Source organism: Diplotaxodon limnothrissa, linkage group LG12 (genome assembly GCF_057381915.1).
Source record: "Diplotaxodon limnothrissa isolate DT_005_m linkage group LG12, D_limnothrissa_male_GT1.1, whole genome shotgun sequence".
Classification (NCBI taxonomy): Eukaryota; Metazoa; Chordata; class Actinopteri; order Cichliformes; family Cichlidae; genus Diplotaxodon; species Diplotaxodon limnothrissa.
Genome location: NC_140607.1, coordinates 32,867,821 through 32,890,198, shown reverse-complemented (window position 1 = coordinate 32,890,198; position 22,378 = coordinate 32,867,821). Strand labels below are relative to the sequence as shown.

Here is a 22,378-nt window from a genome sequence, read left to right as displayed (position 1 = left end):
AGTTTTATACTATTAATTTATTGTGTAAATATCAGATATATATACTTTCTAATTCCTGTGTTTACCATTATATGCACTGCTAATGTACTGGCACATTAATATTGCAGCAACTGGACTTATAAGAAAGGGTTTTATTAAACTGATTAAAACATACACATGTTCAATGACTTTTTTTTGGACAATGAACTGATTACCTGGTTGCAGTGATACTAAACTGAAAATAGGATTTTTCAAGTCCACCTTTTAAATCAAAAGTGCCAAAAGGATCTTTTGTTTCGTTTTTCCACTGTGCTGATCGACTTCCATCTTGGTTCTGTATGCAGATGTGAGTGAGTCAGATAGCTGCTAGCATTGTTCCAGACATCTTTTACACTGCCGCCCCCCCCCACTGTGGAAAAAGACCATCGTTGCATTACTGTATCTAAGGTGCTTCGCTGACCACGAGCTCTCTCACTGCCTGGAAAGCTGCAACCATGGAGCTCAGCTGGATCTTCTCGCTGGTTCCCGATGCAAGCCGATGTCTGAAGAGATGAAACATGAGCAATAATGGAAATAAAAAAATTTGCCACAACGTGTGGAAATCAACATGTTGGTGTCTTTATTATATTAACATGACTTGTTACATTGTAAATATTTTTTTAAAAAGCATCACACTTACTCTACGTCGGCCAACTTGATGAGCAGACTAATCCGAATAGCGGGAGGAAAATCCACTTTAAAGAAAAAACATTTTTAAAAATTAGATACTTTGCTTTTGATAGTAAAAACAGAAAAACTTTCATTAATGCACAAACTTGTGAGCTTAAAACTTTAACACTGAACACGTCACTAACCGCCAACCTTTCAGTGGGTTTTAAAGTGGCCCCATTGCGTGTTTTCTTTAACATGTGCTGTTACTATGGTTGACACTCATGTTACACGTGGCCAAAGACTGCTCCAAATACTTTATGGTTAGGGCTGGTCTGTGAGCACAGCAACCCCATCCACCTGTTCAAACCTTATGTTTGCGAGAGGCAGCCAATCAAATGTTGGCATAAAAGGAGGGTGGCTTTTGTGCTGGGGTGCTTAAATTAAAGAAAGAAATAAAAACGTGTGATTTTTCCCCCCCCTTGCATGTTCCTTACCTCTGTGTACAAGCAGATGAACCTCAGTGAGAATATCATGCAAAGCCAAACCTTTCAGAGTCTTCAGCTCAAGGATTTCTTTCATCCATGTGTTAAAGAAATGCAAGATCATAAACTGTACTACTAATATGAATTTTTGTTCGTTAACCCACCATTCAAAAAAAAGTCACCGAATCTTTAAAAACATTTGCAAAGCATTTAGGTACAGCTACCTTCTATTAACCTAAAGTTTTATTTGCAAGAAAGAAATGTTCTTTCTTGGAATATGCTAAACTTCATAAGAAATGTTCAAAGTATAAAATGGCATAGTCAAAAACAAGAAATGTGCAGCTTTCATAGAACTTAAATATAGGATACGGTTGTACGCTGAAGTAAAGTCTTTGTTGAGGCACCAGTCGAGGATGTTGGCTATATCTGAGCGGAGGGGGTGCCCTGTGCAGGTGTACACTGTGTCTTCTGTGACCTTCCCATAGGCCATACTGGTGCTCTGAAATCACAGAGATGGATGACATGCAGTACAGTCTACCCATCTGCAGTTTGGATATATAACATATACTACTCATTGGCCACTTCATTAGATATGCCTGTTTGAATTCTTGTTAATGCAAATACAATCACATGCTAGCAACTCAATGCATTACGGCATGTAGACATGGTCAAGACAACCTGAAGAAGTTCAAACGGAGTATCAGAACGGGGAAGAAACGTAACCAGAAACTGCTGGTCTACTGGGACTTTCCCACACAATTGTCTCTGGGGTTTACAGAGAATGGTGCAAAAAAAAAAAAAAGGAGGAAATATCCAGTATGTGGTTATTCTCTGGGAGAAAATGCGCTGTTGGATGTTAGAGAAGAACGTGCAGCTTAACGGAAAGCAATTTGTGCTGTAACACTGTGATGACAGGGTCAGAATCTGGCTTGAACACATTGAAAGCATGGATTTATTCTGCTTTGTATCAACAGTTCAGGCTGGCGATGGTGTAATGTGTGGGAGATACTTTCTTGGTACACTCTGTGTCACAAAGCTCAAATCATCTCAGACTGGTTTCCTGAACATGACAATAAATGTATTGTACCTAAATGGCCTCCACACTCACCAAATCTCAATCCAATAGAGCCTTTGGGATATATTGGATGCGAAATGTAGTGGAGATTTACATCCTGAATGTGGAGCAGAAAAATCTGAAGCAACTGTGTGATTCAATCATCTCAATATGGATCAACACCTCAAAGGAATGGTACAAAGAAATAAGGCAGCTCTGAAAGCAAAAGGGGGGACGCAACTAATGAAGTGGCCAGTGGCTATATTTTCGCTGTTTAAAAACGGCCACACTGAATATGACATCCACATCTTAAACAACGCTGATGATGAACTTCTGGCCATACCTGCAGTATGTTGAGCGATCTTCTCATGTCACCTGTTGATAAGGTCACAATAGCCTTCATTCCATCTGGCGTGATGTCAATACTGTCACAAAAAGTAATGACATAATCAACTATTTTTAAATCATATCAACGTTAAATTAAAACTTGCGACATGAACACATAATTGATGACATTTAATAAATAGAGCAATCAAAAATAATTCCAAGTCTGTTCATTAATTTCTTCTATCTCAAGTTGCATATAGCAATAAATGTGAAACAATGAGAACATTTATTTCCTATTGTGGCATTTGTTGGTTTTTCAGGGCCTGGTACAGTTGAGAGGCCAGGGTTGATGTTGCACCCTGATTTAAACTGTTTTCAAACACACACAGAGAAGCCCTAAACTTCTAAACATTACCCAACAGAAACGTAACATAAGAACAAAGACTCTGGATTTTAAACAATCTTTAATGTGGTTGGTATTATGTTTGTCTCTATTAAAATTAAACTACCATAAAAATTAGAGAATGCTCACTTACAAGGAAATGAACAAAATTATAAATTCAGCAGGGGATCAAATAGTTATTTCTCTCACTATACGCAAATTAGCGGAGCCCAGGGAGGCCAACAGGTACAAATACATTTGGCAAGTTCATTAGCAATTCTGGGAATAATTCAATGAGATGTAAAAAAACAACAACAACAGTAAGTGGAGAGAAAGCATTCACACATTAACTCACTTCTCCTGCTGGATAACGTGCTCCAACCGAGGGATCATCTGGTCTGGCGAAAGCGGACCAAAGCGGAACCTGGTGCAGCGAGATTGCAGGGCGGGGATGATCTTGGAAAGGTAGTTGCAAATGAGACAGAATCGAGTGTTTTCTGTGAACTTCTCAATGACTGAGACAGAGAGCAAGGGTGGGATGAAAGCAGGGAAACAAGTTTAAAATGTAAATTCTGGCAACATCTTAGTAAATAAAAAAAAAACCTCCACTTTTTTGAATAATCTATCCTAAGGACTTGCTTAATGTTGCTAAGATTGTAAACCACCTCACTGAGAATTTAGAATTGACAGTAATATACCAATAATATCATCCACTCTTCCTTCACCATGCATCTATTTAGAAATATAAAACGGCACTGAGCAGCAATAGATGCTTTATAAATGAAATATGGAAACATTATTAGAAAAACACAGGTTGGACTAAATTTACAAAATATCTCATAGTTAAATTCAATAATTATTTCCACTCTTCTGCAAAGTAAAGCTTTTTAAATAAATATCCAGGTTTAAAAGTAGATACACTGTAAGTCAGCAGCAGCCAAATTGCCTGCTCACTGAGCCGTGTGCCTCACAGTGGGTAATGCCTGAACGAACAGATGGCTTACCTCGACGCAATGCATTCTGGGCATCCTGGGTCATGGCATCGGCCTCGTCCAGTATCACCAACTTGAAGCCCTTCCTGAAGGACAAGATATATAAAAAAAGCAAAGGCAGCAGCTTACATTTCCATTGCACTTCTTAACTGCACATAAAAGTATTGAGAACACTTATTTCTGGTCAAAATCTCTACAAGTGTTTTAGTCTTACTTGAAGATGGTCCTGGTGCTGGCAAAACTCAGAATGGGACCTCGTACTACATCAATACCTCTGTCATCAGATGCATTGAGCTATAAACCAAAATTTGTTATATTTTAATGTAAAATGGCAGAGTTACAAGTTCAAAAACCTTTACAATTCAGCAAATCCAAATCTTCTAATGAGGAGTTGTAACATACCTCCAACACCATAGAGTTGAACTCCTTCTCTTTGTACAGCTGCCTGGCAGAAGCGAGTATGGTTGAGGTTTTTCCTGTTCCAGGTGGGCCATAGAACAAAAGGTGTGGAAGCTTGTCCTCACTGATAAACTTTTGGACTGGAAATAAAAAGAACAAATGAAAATCTGTTTAAATACAAGTAACCAACATTTCTATAACAATCCACATATGCACCCCCCTTGAATAGTTTGAAACATAAAAGTTTTAAGCCAGCTGACTTAGTACCATGACTCATTAATGACAGTGACGGTATAACCACAGTAAACAAGCTCAAGAGTCAAAAACACTGGCAGATAGCATTGAGTTTATCAGTTTATTACGTTTTAAAAGTAGTTTGATTATCCATAAGTGTCATGTTATACAGTTTTATAGTATTGTTATTCTGGCAGTCCACATACTTACTAGTGCTCAGAATATCTTTGTGTGAAATCAGATCATCAAGTGTCTGTGGTCTGTATTTTTCAACCCTGAAACAGGAAAACGCACACACACGCATTCATACTTGCAATAACTACTGCGTTTACAGCAAGGCAAATAAGCAACCTCGAAAGAATTTTAAAGAAAATTATTGAAACGTTTACGGACACATATGATAAGCGCTGACAAACGTTGACATATCACATTACATATGGCCACTTTTTAGTTCCGCATCCATATTTTTTTTCGTAACATCACCCTTTATTATAAACAAAACGTCAACCTTACAGTACTTTCACCGCAGTCAGAAGCTGCAGGTTTTCGGTTAACCTGTTGCTGAAGTGGCACCATGTTAATGCTTGATGGACTGATAAGATTTACGTAAGCCGAACTGAAGACAAGCTAATTTCCTTCCATGTTACAACTATGCGTAATAACTAACGTCATTTATTATATGTATATAAAGCTAGCAATTCACAGAATGCATCAGTCTACTCAGTGCAGCGAGCAGCTAGCTTGACAGTAGGCATGTTAGCTAGCTAGCAATAACTTTTTGAACCATTCTGTGATAAACAGCGAGTTTCAGCTCACCATGGTAAATTTCTGGTCTGTAGCGGCGCTTTACTTGTAGAAGCCATGTATCCTACCAAGCATGAATATTACGCCAAGCTGAGCAAAAGGGTTCCAGAGTTTAAGCCACTGCGATTACTACTGTTGATGGCCCTGTTTGGCGCGCTCCGCAAACAAAACGTACGTCACACGTCACCACGTACAACCAATGGAATCACATTGTCATTTTCATGGGCGGAGTATCGGTGACTTGTTCTCTGCTGTAAAAAAATAATAATAACGGGATTTAGAAATTGTAACAATAAAAGATACACAATATCAAACATCATAACAACGAAGATATATATCTCCTCTTTAATTTTTAAATATTGTCTCTCCCATTTTGAACAATTCCTTGCCCTAATCAGTGAAAATTAAAATCAAACTCAGGAGTAGGTTTTTTTCCCAACAGCAAGAACTACAAGTCTTTAAAGTCCTAATCACCAAAATAAAAGAAAAAAAGTGTTCTGGCTATCTTGATTTTTTAAATAAATGTCACGTGTCACTAAACGTCTTGTTAAATTTAAAAAAAAGAAAGTCTACACCTTTCCTTCTTAGATGTAGTTTGTTCACTTTTATACGACACTGACATCTTAATCTCATTATAGTTTATCTTTGTAAGTGTTAATATTTAAGCATCTTAACACATGACAAAGAGTGTCACAAATGTTTTCTACATGTTTTTGCATTTATTTTCTGTTCTGGTAATGGTGCTGACAATAAAATACACATACCTGTCCATATGTCAAAAAAGTGCAGTGTGCCCATATATTTATCTAGAGCCTGAATTTGAAATATCACCTAACCTATACTTTACACGACAGGTTTCTCTGAAACATTTTCTTGATCATCATAGGTTAGTGAAAAAAAGTTGTGAGCAGTAAAGTACACAAGATTTTGTTTACCATCTCCTATCTCTTTAATCAGCTTGACTTCTCAGATTTGTTGCTGGCAACCTCCAAAGCATCTTGATTCCCAGGCTGCATTATACTGCATCAGTCAAGGATAACAATTTAATATCACAGCCTGCATTTTGACAGCATTCAATCCTTAATGTTTGGTTTATTTTTTTTTTCCTGCAACTGCTGTTTTTGAACAATCCAGTTTCTATTTGTAATGTCTGCGTTATAACCTATATTCTAACTGAGGAGCCTCACTGTGATCAAGATCTCTTCTGCAAATTAAACCTGAGCACAGAGGAAGAAGAAATGAGATAAGGCACACAATAAAAAACAGAAGATTCTACTCACATACAAACATCAACAGGCATAGTACAGAGTTGTCTCACTAGGCCAAAATTAAATGTCTCACATGAATCAGTGGAAAAGAATATTTGTTTTTCCATTTAACTTTAAAGCATATTTAAATCATTCTCTAGAAATATTTTGAAGGGGTGTGTGTGGCTGTGGACTGCAGGCTATATAAGTGTGCACACAGCATGAGCCTGTAGTAAACTAATAGATATCATACATATTCAGTAAAAGGACATCTTTGTTTCAAACATGTAAAAAGGGATAGTTTTGTCTCTAACCTCTAGCCTGGCGTTTCAAGCATAGTAAGCTCTCTACTCTGCTCTGTAATCTCGCGAGAACGGCCCCTCACGGTGGTGCCTGGGCGATGCGATGCTGTTGCTGTGGGTTTGATTGACAGGAAACATGTCGGTGTGGTGGGAGAGAACCGGGATGCAGCTGCTGCCTAGGGAGACAGGGAGTACCTGCATCCAGTCCGCACATCAGCACCTTTAAAACCAGCAGGCTTTTCCCCGATGCGTCTACTTATGGTGCGCTGAACAGCTTCTTCTTGTTCTTTTCTTTTTTTCCCCCCCCAAACATACATTTGAAAGAAGTGGAACCCAATGGATGCAGACCGCGTAGTCCCGCTTGGTATCTTCATACTGTGTTTGATTTAGCCCACAACCAGAGACACCTTGATGAAACAGCAGGAACTACGAGGACTGTTGTTGCAATGGAGTCGATTCTCTCACGGCTCAAAGCCCGTCTCTAAACCTTCAACATCTCGTTTCATGGCGTTTTGCAGGTTGCTCCGTTCCGTGGGTTTCACCACGCTCTTTTCCTGAATAATCATCAATATTTTTCCCCCTTGTTTTTGAATTAATTCATTCCTTTTTTGTTAAGTGCAACGGAAAAATAACGTCCACTGTTCACAAAACTATGAACGAGGAGATGACAAAAAGCGAGGAGCAGCATCTTAGTTTGCAGAAAGCCTTGCAGCAGTGCGAGTTGGTGCAAAATATGATAGACATAAGCATTTCTAGTTTGGAGGGTTTACGGACCAAATGTGCCACATCCAACGACTTGACACAAAAAGAGATACGAACGCTTGAGGTAAGCACCCTTTGAGCGGAATCATCGGATTTCTGCTGTGCATCTACATTCAAATCAATACGGGGGGGTGGGGGGCTGCCGCCGTTTGTTATTTATTTCAAGGCCACTATGCATAATTTTTATGTGTCTTTTCTACGGCAGACTGCTTTTCTGCTGCCACTGCATAAATATATAATGATTTCAGCTAAAGCCCACTGCTATCTGTTTTGTGCAGTGCAATAAATCAAGAGGCCACGGGGCTGCAGTGGGCTGTTATAGACTTGCGCATTCTGCAGGTGGCGGGGAGAGAAGGTGGCTCTTCTCCACCAGAATAATATCTGAGGCAGCCGAGGCCTATAGGCAGCCCGTGTTTACAATCCATTAGCAATATGCCAGCCTGCGCATCTGTTCTCGCAGCCAGGCCCTGCCGTTATGCAAGGCTGGCAGATTACTGAAATTGTTACAAAATATCGTTATCCGTTAATTGGCCCGTGGGGTATTCCGTAAACTGCGTTACGTAATGGTCATGTTGTGTGTTGAGATATCAGGCTGCCCTTTTTGAGACTACTTAGACCAGTCGAACAAACCCCTGTTACAGGATATAAAGATGCAATAAAGTGCGATAAGCTCACTGAAAACTCACTGTAGACTATTGAGCACTGCAGACACAGCACGGCATTTAGGGCCTGTAAGAATGTTATTGTGATGTCTCATGAGATTGAAACAAATACCATTAAGTGATAAGGTCTCCATAAACTCACCACTGAGTCTTTGTGTGCGCCATCAACAGACTTTAAGTCCTAGTGGGAAAATAATTAAGATACTATGTTAACAAAATACCAAGAAATCACTTGTGAGTGGCACATACTTAATCTCATCCCCACAGGAATATGAGACTGTGCATAACACATAAACATATTGCAAAGTATCGATGTCTGAGCTGTTAAACAGAGTTTGCAAGTGCTGGACAGGGGACAGGAATGTAATCCAAGTGAAGAGATAACTAAATATATAAAGTGCAAATGCTCTGCCAGCAATGAGCAGGCTACACTGTGAAGATAAATGTTCACTATGTTCCCTGCATGCTTTGCAAGGCGTTTTGGATTACTAGTTATAAGCATTATGGGGGTATTATTTTTATTTCACCAGTAAAATTAGCCTGACAAATTTTTGTGAATGGATTTATCAGAATGGTTTTATTGATTGTGTCATAGTTTGACCTATTTCTCCAAACTTAAGAAGGGTAGGGATATCCTTTTAATTTGCCTAAACCAAAAGTTAGGATATACCCAAGCTATGTGTTCAGTTCTTTTCAGAAAATTTTGGCATACATTATTAGCATGTTTGTAACAACTGTGCTGCATGGCTAATACCTGTATAAAACGGACACGTTGGTTGAAGGAAAAATAATCTTCTCTCAGTAGCCGAGTTAAAGGATTGTATTTGGAGTGCGAGGAGCACCGCTTTCTCTGTCATTTTAAAATTATGCTTAACTTCAGTCTTCCACAGGTTGTTAGACAGGTTGTTACATTACAAAGACAGAGGTTTTTCATATTGACACTGAATTTGAGAGACATTATCCTTTAAAACAAGAGTTTTCAAAGTGCAGCTTGCTGTAAAGCATGCACAAACTTACATTCCCACCTTAAAGGGATCTTGCAAATTTTTAAACATTACTGGTGCTACACACTGTTTCCATGCTGTTGCTTTGTTAGTGTAGTTTGTATCACTTGTTCTACTCAACAGGAATGCAACAAGCAACAGGGGTAGTGTAAGCCATTTCTGCATGGCGTTGTAATCCAAGGAAAATTTAGGCTAAAAAAAAGACAAGAAGGTGGTTACAATGCAGGTTCAAAACATTCACTTATTATTCTGTTTGAACTTTGAAGCAAACATTGGTCTGTGGAAACATTTCTTCACAATTTTACTGAACACCTAATACCCTTTACTAGCTTCAATGGAATAAGCCAATCAGAGTTAGCATTTTGAATTTTCAGCAAAAGCTTTGAATAAAAGGAAGTCGCTATCAGTTTTTTATCATTCAAAACTAGGATGAACATTGGAACATAGGAAATCATGGTTGCTGACTTTATAAAGTTTTTAAACCTGAGTCACATTTAAATTGCTCAGCAGAGTTATAGGGAAATTATTATTGATTAAAGTAACATTGATAGCCTTTTCAGTCCATTAAAGCTCTGTCTGTATACATCAACTTCGGAGAAAGAATTTCTACTTCTTTAGCTCATTACACTCAACTATCAGTGGTTGTTGTCACTCCCTTGTTTGCTACAGCCAGAATGTCACACATACATCTTTGGTTAATGTACAGTATGATTATGGATCAAGTTTTCCTGTTGTCCAGCAATAAAAAGTTAGTCTCGTAGATGGTTCATCAATTACTGATGGAAGTAACACATTACAAACTAATGCTTTTCTGCAATCACATGATAGTCATTACTGTTCCTAAATTCACCAATTTTGATATAGTTAACAAACAATTATGTCACTGACTTTAATCAGGATAAGTGGATAATAAAAAGTAACCAAAAGTATTTTTTTATAAGTTCTTGTACAACAGCCTTGTTGTATGTAGGAGATAGAAGAAAAATATCAACGTGACCTGTAGCTTTTGATAGGGAAAGATTAGAGATCATGTGTATGTCCTCTATAGGACAAAAATTTGGGTTGTTATTTGGCTATGTTTTCAAAAGTTTAACATTATACTGTGACCTGTAGTACATAACTGATTTTTAAGTAAGAGCTCTGATGCCAGGTTCAATCTAGTCTTAGTTTAGGGTTGTTTTCTCTTTTTCCATATTAAGTCATAGAACTCGATAGTGGTGATGTCTGGAAGCTTTAAATGAATCGGTTAAAGTAAGTAGTATAGTACAAATTCAGCAGTTTGACAGCCACGAGTTGTAAGTCTGTGTAGATATTTTGGTTTAATGTTGTTGTTGTTTTAACAGAAATTGAATTAATTAGAAAGAAAGACTTTATCATCAGTAAGAAATTATTGCAAATAAAGGGAAACACACTTTTTTTTTTGCGTTATTTCAGAAAGTTAGTGAAGTGAAGTTAGTGAAGTTAGTGAAGTGAGAACTGTGTGAGCTTCCTGAGATATTCTGAGAATGAATCTATTTCAGTCATATGAAACTAAGTTTGGTCTGTACATAGGCAAGAATCTTCAACAACGTTTTGATTTTCCATCACATCGTTAGAAACATAAAGCTTTAAGCTTGTATACCATCACTTGTTGAGACTCATTTATTGTACTGCAAACTATGTGATGACGCCATTTCTCAAATACACTGATCATATATTCTTGCTTCATATTCTAAAACTTTTTGTTTTTTTATACCTTGGGACATGGTCATTATGTATAATATTAATTATATATATATTATTATTAATATAATATACATAACCCAACATATGACAATACTGACTAATAATATCAGCCAAGTAATTTTTCAGCAAGGCTCTATTTTCTATTTTTTAAAATGAAGGGTGATGCACGCTTGTTAGCATGCCACACAATTACATTTTGCATTTCAACTAGTAGAAATTAGGTCACTAGTGTTATCCATCAATGTTCAAATGTACCAGATGAAAAAAACATTTTAACTTGTTTGTCTGAACATGAAATGTAGCATCAGCTGTTTATTTTTTTTCCTTCAGAGGTGGAACCATGGTGTTTTTATAGAGTCAGATGATTAAATAATATGAAGAACAGTTCAAGCACTGTAGCTTAGAAGGATAAAGACGTCATTATGCTTGAAGCAAACTGTGTCACACCAAGTGTTGACCAGGCGCAACAGAATGAGTATTTATACCTGTTGCAAATGACCACAGAAGACTCTTTTTACCGTGTCAAACTGTATTTCCACTTAATGCTGCCAAACAAAAGGAAAAGGAGGACAGTGTGTCAGAGATGTTATTATCTTTTAAGGTGATAATTCAAACTTGTATGTCCACAGTTGCAAAAAGATGCTTGTATACATTTTTTTTAATTTGGAGAAATCTTTCTTTTCACCTGCATCTACCACATAGACTTCTGCAGTTTAAGCTCACTGTTACAGCCCGCATGTTGTGTGGGTATGTCCTGTTTGCCCCACACATTCAACTGCCACCCATTTCTCTTGAGGTGCCAGTGCACAGCTGTCTCTACTCAGGAATTAGCCTCACCACAGTATAAAAGCAGGTGTGGCACTACTCAGGCTCAGTCTAGGCCAGTTTCAGTGGTGGGGTGTGGACAGGCTAGAACTGCTAGTGAATAGCTGTGTTTCTTGGATGGCGGAGGATTGTGTGCTTTAACAGTATTTGTCAGTTTAGTGGTGTGCTTGACCTACTGGTAAGTAGCTAGTGTCATCTTTCAATAGCTTTCTTTCTTTTCTTTAAAAAAAAAACCCAAAAAACAAAAAGCTCATGTTTGAAAATTCTTTTTGTTTTATTTTTTGTTACTCAACTCATCCCCTAGCCTCTTTTTAGGGATGCAACACTCCCTTTTTGGTGTGCACCCCCCCCCCCCCCCCCCCCCCCCAAAAAAAAGTAATCACTATAGTTTGTTTTAATATCCTTCATTTGTGTTCCTGTTTTTTCACTGTCTGTTAATACAACAAGAATGGCTCTATTCATATAATTTATTTTTTTATGTTTAAATATATATTTTTTCCTTAGACATAGATGGTTGAAAATGTACTACAGTTTGCCAGTGGGCTAAATTCAGCATTACAAGTTCAGCAATTTTGCATTTAAAAAAAAAAAAAAAAAAAGTCTGAAATTGCACCACTCTTTCTTATGCAGTTGAATATGCTTAAATTATAGTGCTTGGCATTTATAATGCTGGAAAGTACTGGACTCTAGTTAAGGAGATTAGATAAAGCTGGTGTGGAAGTTACACTCTGCTGTAACTTCATCAAGTGTTCTAGTTCATCTGGATTAACGGTATAGCAGTTGTGAAGAGATCAGTGCAGCTCATGTCTCTAATGGGAATAGCATGATATAGGCTCATCTGATTAAAGAGCACTTCATTTTAGCAGCTATGTTGGTTTAGTCGTTTTAGCCAAAATTATATTGCTTTCGAAAAATTCTGTTTTACCACAGCTGATCATTATAGTTTAGAGGCCTCTGCTGTGCAGCTATCTGGTGCTATCATATATCAGCTAGTGTTTTAAAAATAAATAAATAAATAAATAAAAAGAGAGAAAAGAAAACAAAAAAACCCCGCCAGCTTTATGAAGCTTAAAGAATGTTAGTTTATGCTAATGCGAGCAGCTTGCTTCACTTCAGAAACTAATTCAGTAAAGCTGATGGTAGCTATTGTAAACCTTATGACCTTTCCAATCTGAGCCTTAGCGATGCACTGATGTCCAGGTACTTTGAAAATATAAGCAGCACTAACAGAAGATTTAAACTTGTTTAGCAATATGTGCAGAAAGCAGACAGAAGGGGGGGGGAAAAAGAGAAGTGTTAAAATCCAAGATAATTTTCAGTTTGTGGCGTGCTATTGTTAGTCCGCTAGACCAAGTAGCTTATGCTTGTGCACCTGCTGTACAGTATGCTGTCCATTCTTGTTATTAGTTTAGTTTGCCAAATGTGCTCAGACTGCGACTTTATGATAGTTATGAGTCTTTGTAATATTTTAAATAATAAGCCAGAAACATTAAAGAGATGTAACAAGGTGTATTGAGGGTCCTGCTTGAATGCACAAACTAAACAAAACTCTTCATTTTGAACAATAAATCTTACACTGTAGAGTTAAATAGTTATATTTTCTCTTACTGTTTTGTTACCTAGCTGTATGTGGAGTCACTAACAACCAGTACCCCTCACCAAAATCAAACTGAGTATTTCTAGTGGTGATAATGCGTTTGTGACAGCACAAGGTTATGAAATAGTTTAATTAGTGCTTTGGCCCTTAAACTCACTATTCCCACTATAGTTAGGGCAGCCAAAAGTTGTCACCAACACCACCTTGGGATTTTCACCCAAGGAAATGAGTAAAAACACCAGTGAGGTACACGGGTTCATTCCACTAAAGAGGAGACAGGAGATGTGGTTCAAAAATGCAAAACTTTCCATTTATTTTTTCTTTAAAAAGGAAAAAAGACATTTTTAAAATTCTACACATTCAACCATGCAGGGAATCGGGGTTAGGAGTGTTCAGGAATGAGGCTCACCAACAGAGGAGAATAGTCAACATGAAGGGGAGACAGACTCAACAAATAAAAATGAACATAAGTGGATCACCTCAGGCACTTGTGAACATGCAGTCAATCGTGAAGGGAACCCGCACCAACCACACACAACACAGGAACAAGCCCCTCCATCATCTTCAGCTCTCAGCCTGGACACAAAGGGAATGAAATCAGAGCAAAATTGAGTATTTTGGTCTAAATAACCCAAAATGTGATGTCCACATAGGTGGACGCCAGGTCCCAGGAGGTTAAAGTAACTTTAAATAAGCAAAATGTTTTAACAACAAAACAAAAAATACACAAGTTAAATAATGCAGGATCAAATAAACATAATCCAAAGCTAACCCCACTTCAGACATGTACACACACATTAAAATTATTAGGGCCCCAATTAAGGAGTTGCAAAGCGGTGCGCAAAGCAACGCTGAATGCAGCTGACCCAAACGATGCCAATGAACAAAACAGAGAAACAAAATAGCAGGGCATCCCGCAGAGCGGCACCAGCTTATCTGAAAAATGACAAATTGCTTTTAATAAATCGGCAATTTAAATTCAAAGCCAAATGCAGAGGAAAGGGCAGCTTATATACCAGACCTCCTGAACTACTCCACCTTGACAGGAGAGGAGCACTTCCTGACCCAGTGGCAACAGATGGCACAACATCCCAGTAACTTCTACCGTGCAAGCAGTACTTTGAAATGTTGGTAGTTTTTGGACCAAAAAACTACCAACACTATATTATGCTTGCCTGGGGAGTAGTGGTAAACTTCACACCACAAACAGGAGATGCCACAAGCAAGAGGCTTTTAAGTCCACAGCTTCTGTGGAACAGGCAGAATGTACATGCTGCATCAGTGGACCTATACACATGCAGCAGGCGGACAAAGACGCCAGGTAATGTGACCATCGGTGGACCATAAACAAGCAGGTGACAGAGCCTCCTTATATACAGCGGCACTGCCAGCAATAAATCAGCAGATTCAAAACGGGCATAATTAATCATCGAGAGCAGGCTTAAATCATCCTGCTACACATGCGAGAAAGGGTAATTTCATGCAATGCTCTGACTTGATTTTCCTGACATTGCCTAGAGTTTATGTACATTACCTAAAAGAAGTCACGTTACATTATACTTCCAGTCCATCTGATATACTTGTTTCTAGTCTCAGATTGGACAAAATTAGGGATAAATATATCAGAGAGACAGCCCAGCTTGAATGTTTTGGAGACAAAATTAGAGGCAAGGCTGAGATGATTTTGACATGTGCAGAGGAGAGGCAGCTGATATGTTGGACAAAGGATGTTGAAGATGACACTCCCAGGCAGGAAAAGAGGAAGACCACAGAGAAGATTTGTGGATTATGTGAAGTCGAACACGCACAGGTTGGCGTGACAGAGGAGGATGCTAGAGATAGGAGAAGATGGAAGCAAATGATCGGGTGTGGTGGCCCTAAAGGGAGCAGTCAAAAGAAGAAGCTGGTTCAAGTCAAACCTTAATTTTAGATTAATAATGAGATAAATCAGTGAGTATTAATCATATATCTGTTTAAAGAGATTATTTAAAAAGCAAAGTTCGGGTAAAGCTGATGGGATGTTATTAGATTAGCATGTGTTTACAACCAAAATATTGATCACAGCAAAGTATAGCCTATACTGCATCCCAAGGGGAACAATATTTAATAAATAAATAAATAATACATCTATTATTCACAGAAATTTCTCAGCCTAGGTCAAAGTGGAAATGAATGACAGCTCAACAAACTCGCATTCAAGATTCCAACACATGGGATAATGTTCATTGGTTACTTAACGCTGCTGTATGTTGTTCAAAAATAAGCTCACCAACTTATTGATATATTTTCTGACATACAGTAAACTATTAACTGATTTAGCCAGGGTACATGTGTGTTTCTTTGTAAGTGTGGACTGTTCAGTTTCTTTATCAGGCAGTGTTAGCAGCCGTGGGCAGCTGCTGTAGGGTTTTCTGCATTCAGAGGTGACTTGCTGGTCCCTCCTCCACTGGTTTCTACTTTGAAATGCACTGATGTAGGACAGAACTCTCTAATTTCTAGCAGTCATTTTGTAGGTGTACTTTTGGAATGGGGCCATCTACATGCATCACCCTTAAGTCTTCAAGCATCACGTCACCCACTGTTTCAGCTCGAAACTGCGTAGTAACAAAGATGCTTGTATGTCCCGCTTTCAGTGGTGTGAGGCTTTATGCAGCCCGATAGAGTCAGAACAAAGTGTCTCACAGCAGAGTCTGGAATGAGGGAAAATATCTCATTCCAGAGATGTTTGCATCTAAATGATTATCCTTTTCTTTATTTTGCGCTTTCCTTTAACCTTCAAGTGACCAATTAGGGTGATTTATATCCCCGAGTCTTATGTTTCTATATGTGACACTGTCATATTTTTTTAAAATCATAAAAATGTTGAAAATAATAATAATAATAATAATAATAATAATAATAATAATGGATTGGATTTATATAGCGCTTTTCAAGGCACCCAAAGCGCTTTACAATACCACTATTCATTCACTCTCACATTCATACACTGGTGAATGATGAATGTATTGATCTACTTCTTCTGCAACTTTTAGCATCTTGGGTAATGGAAAAATCACTTGTGGGTCAAACAGTCACTAGCCACTTTAGTTACATCTTGCTAGTACGAGGTTGGACTCTTTTGCCCTCAGAACTGCACTAACTCTTCAGGCACAGATACAACAAGGTGGAAGAAATATTCCTCAGAGATCTGGTCCATATTGACATGATGGTTTAACATCTTACTAACATCTTTCTCCTGATAAGAGTGGTACCCAGTGTGGTCTTCTGCTGTTGTACCTCATCTGCTTCAATGTTCTTGTGGATTCACAGATGCTCTTCTGCCTAATTTGGGTGTTTATTAGAGTTTCTATTGCGTTACTGTCAACGTGAAGCAGTCTGACCATTCTCCTCTGGCCTCTGTCACTTTAAGCATTTTCACCTAAAGAACTGACACTCACATGATATTTCCTCTTCTTCAGATCTATCTCTGTAAGCCCTAGAGATGATTGTGTGGGAATATCTCAGTAGAACAGCATTTTCTGAAATACTTATACAGCCCATCTGGCATCAACATCATGCCACATTCAAGATAATTTAAATCAGCTTTCTTGCCCATTCTGATGGTCGGTTTGAATTTCAAGTATTCATGGCCATGTCTGCTTGGCTACATGCACTGCTGTCATGTAATTGGCTGAATAAATGTCTGTGTTATTGATCAACTCAATGGGTGTACTTAATAAAGTGGCTGGTGAGTGCATATCACACTGGAAATATATTTTTCAGAGGTATTACTTTTATTGTAATTTGTTGGTAATTAGTCCAAATGTAAACATTCTGATGGTAACCATTTTCAGATATTTCATTAATCTGCAAAGGTGTTTTGAATATTTTAAATATTACACATCTAAAAAAATAAGATGTTTGTTTAGGTTTTGTTTTAAACAGAAACATGGAAGTAGCAAATGATGGACATATACCCAATATCACGACTTCACTGTAACTTCCTGATATGTAGTATTTTTGGAGTCACCAGAACAGCTACATCTTAGTGATAAGATGATCCCAGTATATTATACAGAACTTTAGTTTTAAGTATCTAAATGAATGTTGTTTTGTTCATTTTTTTAATGTAAAATTGATTGAAAACCAGAAATAATATTAGAACATTTGAACATATCTGTCATATATGAAGAAAAAGCATGTATTTGACAAATAGTTTATCAAATATGTATTCCGATTTTTTTACAAGAATTATGCAATGCTTCCTTCGACTGCGCTTTTATGCTGTTACATTTGAAAAAATGTATTTATATTTTTGCTGGTTTTTAAAAAAGAAAGGAAAAAAGAAAAGAGAAAGCAAAAAAACCCCCCAAAAAAAACCCCGAGTAAACCACAAAACTATAGAGCCAGCTTTTTGAATAGTTGCCTGTATATCTTAGAGATTTGTGTGCACAGCTAAAATAAAAGTGTAGTGATCTAACTGTGATAAATCACACAACTTTCAAAATGACAGACGGAACTCACTATGGATGCAAATTTCTTGCTGTCGCTAAATAACATGCTTGCATCTGACCCATGAGTGAACTTGTGTTAAATAATATTTTCAGTGTAGAGTTCCCTGCAGGGAGAGGGCACTCTTTATACATGACTGTAAACTGCTTTAATTTGGACAAGCACTCAACTTAGCAGTGTAGTTTAGTTAATAATAAGTAAGTAAATAAGGATGTTTTAAAGTGAATACTGTCACCAATGTATTGAATAAATGTTATGCTTACTTGCAAATACATAGGCTCTTAAATATAAAACTGCTTCTTGATTGAGCATTTGTAAAACATTTTTAGAAAAATAGAATAGTTCAGTCAAAATTTTGCTTTTTAGTGTTATTTACTGTAAGTTGGATTAATGAGACCACAGACAAGTAGCTGCATTTATTTAACCCCCCCCCCCCCCCCCAAGTTTGCTTAGAGCCTGCTTGGAGCCTATATACGTGGTTAGCATGTTATAGTGTTTTATGTGTGTGAATGTTTGCACAGAGCCTTTTGGCTCACCATTTGATGACAAATTGTAGGTCACTCGGACCCAAGTGGATTGTGGTATACTGGCAGACATGGCAAATATAACACTGGCACTGCTGTTCTTTACATTGCCACAACTTCTTTGTTGGCTGTTTGGTGTTGACCACTGGTTTTGAGTGGCGTAATATGAAATCAGGAGCAAGGTGTGAATAGAGCTACCTGTTTGTCATCAGGTGCATTTGATATGTTAGGTGAACCTGTAAAATTGGCTAAAAACTACACAGCTAAAAATGTAACAATTAAAAATCAACCAGTATAATATTTACTTATTTATTTATAGCTATTTTAGATTTAGATTTGTGTAGATATTGATATAAATTTATGGTGTGAGAGTGAGCTACAGAATTCACTTGGAATCAAACTGTAAATAAATTTGATAAACATCCATCCAACCATTCTCTTCCGCTTATCCTTTTCGGGGTTGCGGGGGGCTGGAGCCCATCCCAGATACCATAAGGCAAGAGGTGGGGCACACCCCGGACAGGTCGCCAGCCTGACACAGAGAGGCAGACAATCACTCACATTCACACTTATGGGCAATGTAGATTCTCCAATTAACCTAACACCACCAATTACATATCTTTGGTCTGTGGGAGGAAGCGGGAGTACCCGGAGAGATCCCACACAAGCACAGGGAGAAAATGCAGACTTCTATTTTGATAAACAGTCAATTTAAATTATACAATTTAAAAAAACGAACTGTATTATTTTTTTGTTTTTTTTGCTGTATGTTGTCTTACAAAAATATACAACATCACATGCAAAGTTATTACAATTTATTGCAGCGCTATCGCCAATTGATGATTTATTATTTTTGCAAATGACATCCTCCTTCACTAACAAGCCACGTGTCTGTGGCAGGAAGAATGACTTCTAACAAAGGAAAAGCCTGCATGCATCTGCCCACTTGTATGTGTCTTTGTATCAGCACCATTTTTCAGTTTAGAGGAGGTTTCTGATATAATCACAGCTTTCAACCAATAATCACTCAGCAGCGAGTTGAAGAGGGGTTAAATGATGAAACAGTGTTTCATTTGCTTTGCCTGAGCTGATTAACCAGGCTGTCCTGGAATTTCTGTGACACCAGAGGCTCTTCCTAACTGACTGATAGGATATTACCATGACTATGGTACTGGCATGACCTTATGTGACTGCTTTGATTTCTGGGATTTTTCAACAACAGGCTAAAAATATAATTAAAATCTTTTTTTCCTGCACATTTAAACATATTAGGATTATTTAATAGGATTTAAAAACACATGATTTATTTTTAAAATGTAAAGTTTGCTTTTGTTTTATAAAGCACTACACCGGGCAGGATTTTTGCAAAACTGACACAAACTGTTGACCTGTTCAGGATATACCTTGCCTTTAACCCATTACAGCTGAGGTAGGTTCCACTCTTCCAGTGGTTTCGGAGTAATATTAAAACAATTTCCATTGTTTTATTTGTGCTTTAGTTTTAAAGGAATTTTATAGAAAACAAAGGAAAGAGAAACCGAGAGGTGAAACGTACTTTTTCAGCACAGAGAATTACTTTTGTATGTAGATATGTTAAAAATGTGAAAGTAGTTTGGTCAGGAGAAGCATCGTCTCACTGTTTTTGTCTTTCTTCCTCCTAGGGGAAGTTGGTAAAGTACTTCAGCCGCCAGCTGTCCTGTAAGTGCAAAGTGGCCTTAGAGGAACGCAGTGCCGAGCTGGAGGACTTTCCTCGCCTCGGCCACTGGTTCCGCATTGTCAACTTGAGGAAAGAGGTCACACAGGTAAGCCGTGATACCACGTAGTAGCCATTTTTTACACTCAAAATACATCTCATGATCATTGCTTCAAAGTCAAAATTTCAGATGATATTTTTCTGATTTGTGTATTTGACAAACTGTTCCAAGAACTTTTTAACACATTGCCTTTTTCTGCCTTCTCTCATTTTAAAAAAAATATGTTTTGTACAGATTTGAATAAAGTTTTTATACTTAACATTTAAACATTTCACTGTCACTATCAGATTGTAGCTTTTAGCAGTTGAGGTTTCCATACTGGTGACTGAGAGCGAAATCTGACAGCTCATATCACCCTCTGGCTAAAAGCTTACTAAAATGCTGTAAATGCCATAGCACTGAGTTTCGAAGTTTTCGTGTACTAGTGGAGTCTCTATGCATCTCATACTGGGCCTTTGTGTATCACCTCAGCTCACCCACTGGCACTATTTTAGCCCCTTTCTTTATTGCTTTAAGCAGGAGGTTTTAGCAGTATGTGCGGTGTCGGAGATGTCCATATAAACATATGCACTGTGATTGACATCGTGGAGAGTCATGAGTGGAAACAACTGATGTTGAGCTGATATAGATCAATTGTTTCATGAGGATTTGGTTTACAGGGATTACTTGTAAGTTTGATGGCCTCATTATAGGAAATCCTGATCATCCTTAATGTTGTTACACTGTATAATAAAGAAAATTATCTATTACGGTAACTTATTCCATTAAATGTATATCTAAATATCTAGGTTTTTGAGCTAGATGTGTATTTGTGGTGGTCTTTAAGCTGCATGCATGTTGCATGTGTATATTTGATAGGAAATGAGTCCAGGTGAGGTGACCCTGGAGGGCTTGCTGGAGATGAGCGAGGAGCAGGTGTGTGAGCTGCTGCAAAAGTTTGGTGCCAGTGAAGAGGAGTGTGCCCGTCTCAACGCTTCCCTCTCCTGCCTCAGAAAGGCCCACCAGCTCGGTGAGAGTCCACTCAAAACACTCACAGATGAGCTCATACGCTCACACACATGGAAAATACTAATCTTTATATAACGTTATCACTGTTTGTGTTCACTAGAAATTAGGATATTTGTGTCTAACCAATGAAATAAACTATGAATTATTTTCTGTGCACACTAAGAAAGTTCACTTATAGTGCGTTCAGACTGTATGGGTGCATACTGAATATATGGTATTTTTAAAAATTTTCAATTTTTCTTTTATAGCTTTTATAGCTACACCCAGATTAAATATTCTTTTTATATACTCTCCGAGCATATATTTCTGTTTTCCAGTTTTCCAGACAAAAGGAGTTGTCTGGAGAACTTGATTTGTGATTTGCTTGAGTTGGATGATACATCTTGGGGAGCAAATGTTCACCTTTAGTTATGTTGAATTGCTTGTTGATTGGTTTGTTAGGAACTCGTGCATTATAGAGGGCGTTAGGCACATAGAGAGGGGGTGACATACATAATAATACTTGTCCACATTCACAATAGACTGCTGATTTTACAGTAAATTCATGACTTTTCTCAGACATATAACAGATCAATAAAAACTACTTTTAATGTGCTCTCACTACACAAATTACGACATATCACTTACAGTACTGAATTGCTGACTTCTAAAATTATTGATATTGATCTATAAACCTATACTGGTGTTATTAGGTCAATCTGTTCCACCCTGGAGGTCCCATTGTTTTTAAGGTTATCAAGGATAGGGGCAATGCCTGAAGTGACAAACCAGAGCTTTTGTGCACAATTATTAGAGCAATGTTATTATAATCAGCATTTGCTGACTAAATGGCTCATGGCTGCAATTTACGCTTTTATTTGCAGTGTAGATTAGGAGTTATTTATTTCAAATCTCACTTTGGACTGATAATGATGAGGACATTTATCCAAAGAATGCAAATGTTGTTCACGCTGACCATAAAATTCTGATGCTTTTACTGACATTTAGGATTTATGGGGTTAAATATTAAGAGATTTTAATGAATTAATTAAATGATTGCAAATTACATGAGATAAAGATAAGACAATATGGTAATTTGTAATCATTTATTCACTGAATAAAAAAAAAAATCTGTTACAGTTTTTGTTGTTGTTGTTGTTTTTTAAGATTTGTTTTTATATTTTTTCCCATCTA

At 37.6% G+C, this 22,378-nt stretch overlaps 2 protein-coding genes across 2 annotated transcripts in view; one reads left to right on the top strand and one right to left on the bottom strand.

Annotated features, from left to right (window-relative positions):
- Positions 1-48: 48 nt before the first annotated feature.
- On the bottom strand, positions 49-5,457 carry rfc5 (replication factor C (activator 1) 5). Its single transcript, XM_085367493.1, has 11 exons — positions 5,317-5,457; positions 4,711-4,775; positions 4,270-4,406; positions 4,082-4,161; positions 3,880-3,953; positions 3,231-3,390; positions 2,510-2,591; positions 1,482-1,611; positions 1,125-1,202; positions 659-713; positions 49-521 (listed from the first exon to the last, which is right to left on the bottom strand). The coding sequence occupies exons 1-11, from the start codon at positions 5,361-5,363 to the stop codon at positions 422-424; spliced, it is 1,008 nt and encodes a 335-aa protein (XP_085223619.1). The 5' UTR covers positions 5,364-5,457; the 3' UTR covers positions 49-421.
- Positions 5,458-7,505: 2,048 nt separating this feature from the next.
- Positions 7,506-22,378, top strand: part of ksr2 (kinase suppressor of ras 2) — a 110,958-nt gene continuing 96,085 nt past the window's right edge. The window contains exons 1-3 of the mRNA XM_085368713.1: positions 7,506-7,679; positions 20,105-20,245; positions 21,056-21,206. Of these exons, the coding sequence (XP_085224839.1) occupies positions 7,506-7,679; positions 20,105-20,245; positions 21,056-21,206 (466 nt within the window). The remainder of the gene's footprint in view (positions 7,680-20,104; positions 20,246-21,055; positions 21,207-22,378) is intronic.

Coding starts and splice junctions, on each gene's coding strand:
- rfc5 (XM_085367493.1), bottom strand. CDS start 5,363: ATGGCTTCTACAAGTAAAGCGCCGCTACAGACCAGAAATTTACCATG. Junction 4,776..5,316: donor CAGACCAGAAATTTACCATG/GTGAGCTGAAAC, acceptor TTCCTGTTTCAG/GGTTGAAAAATACAGACCAC. Junction 3,391..3,879: donor CCAGAATGCATTGCGTCGAG/GTAAGCCATCTG, acceptor TCTCTGTCTCAG/TCATTGAGAAGTTCACAGAA.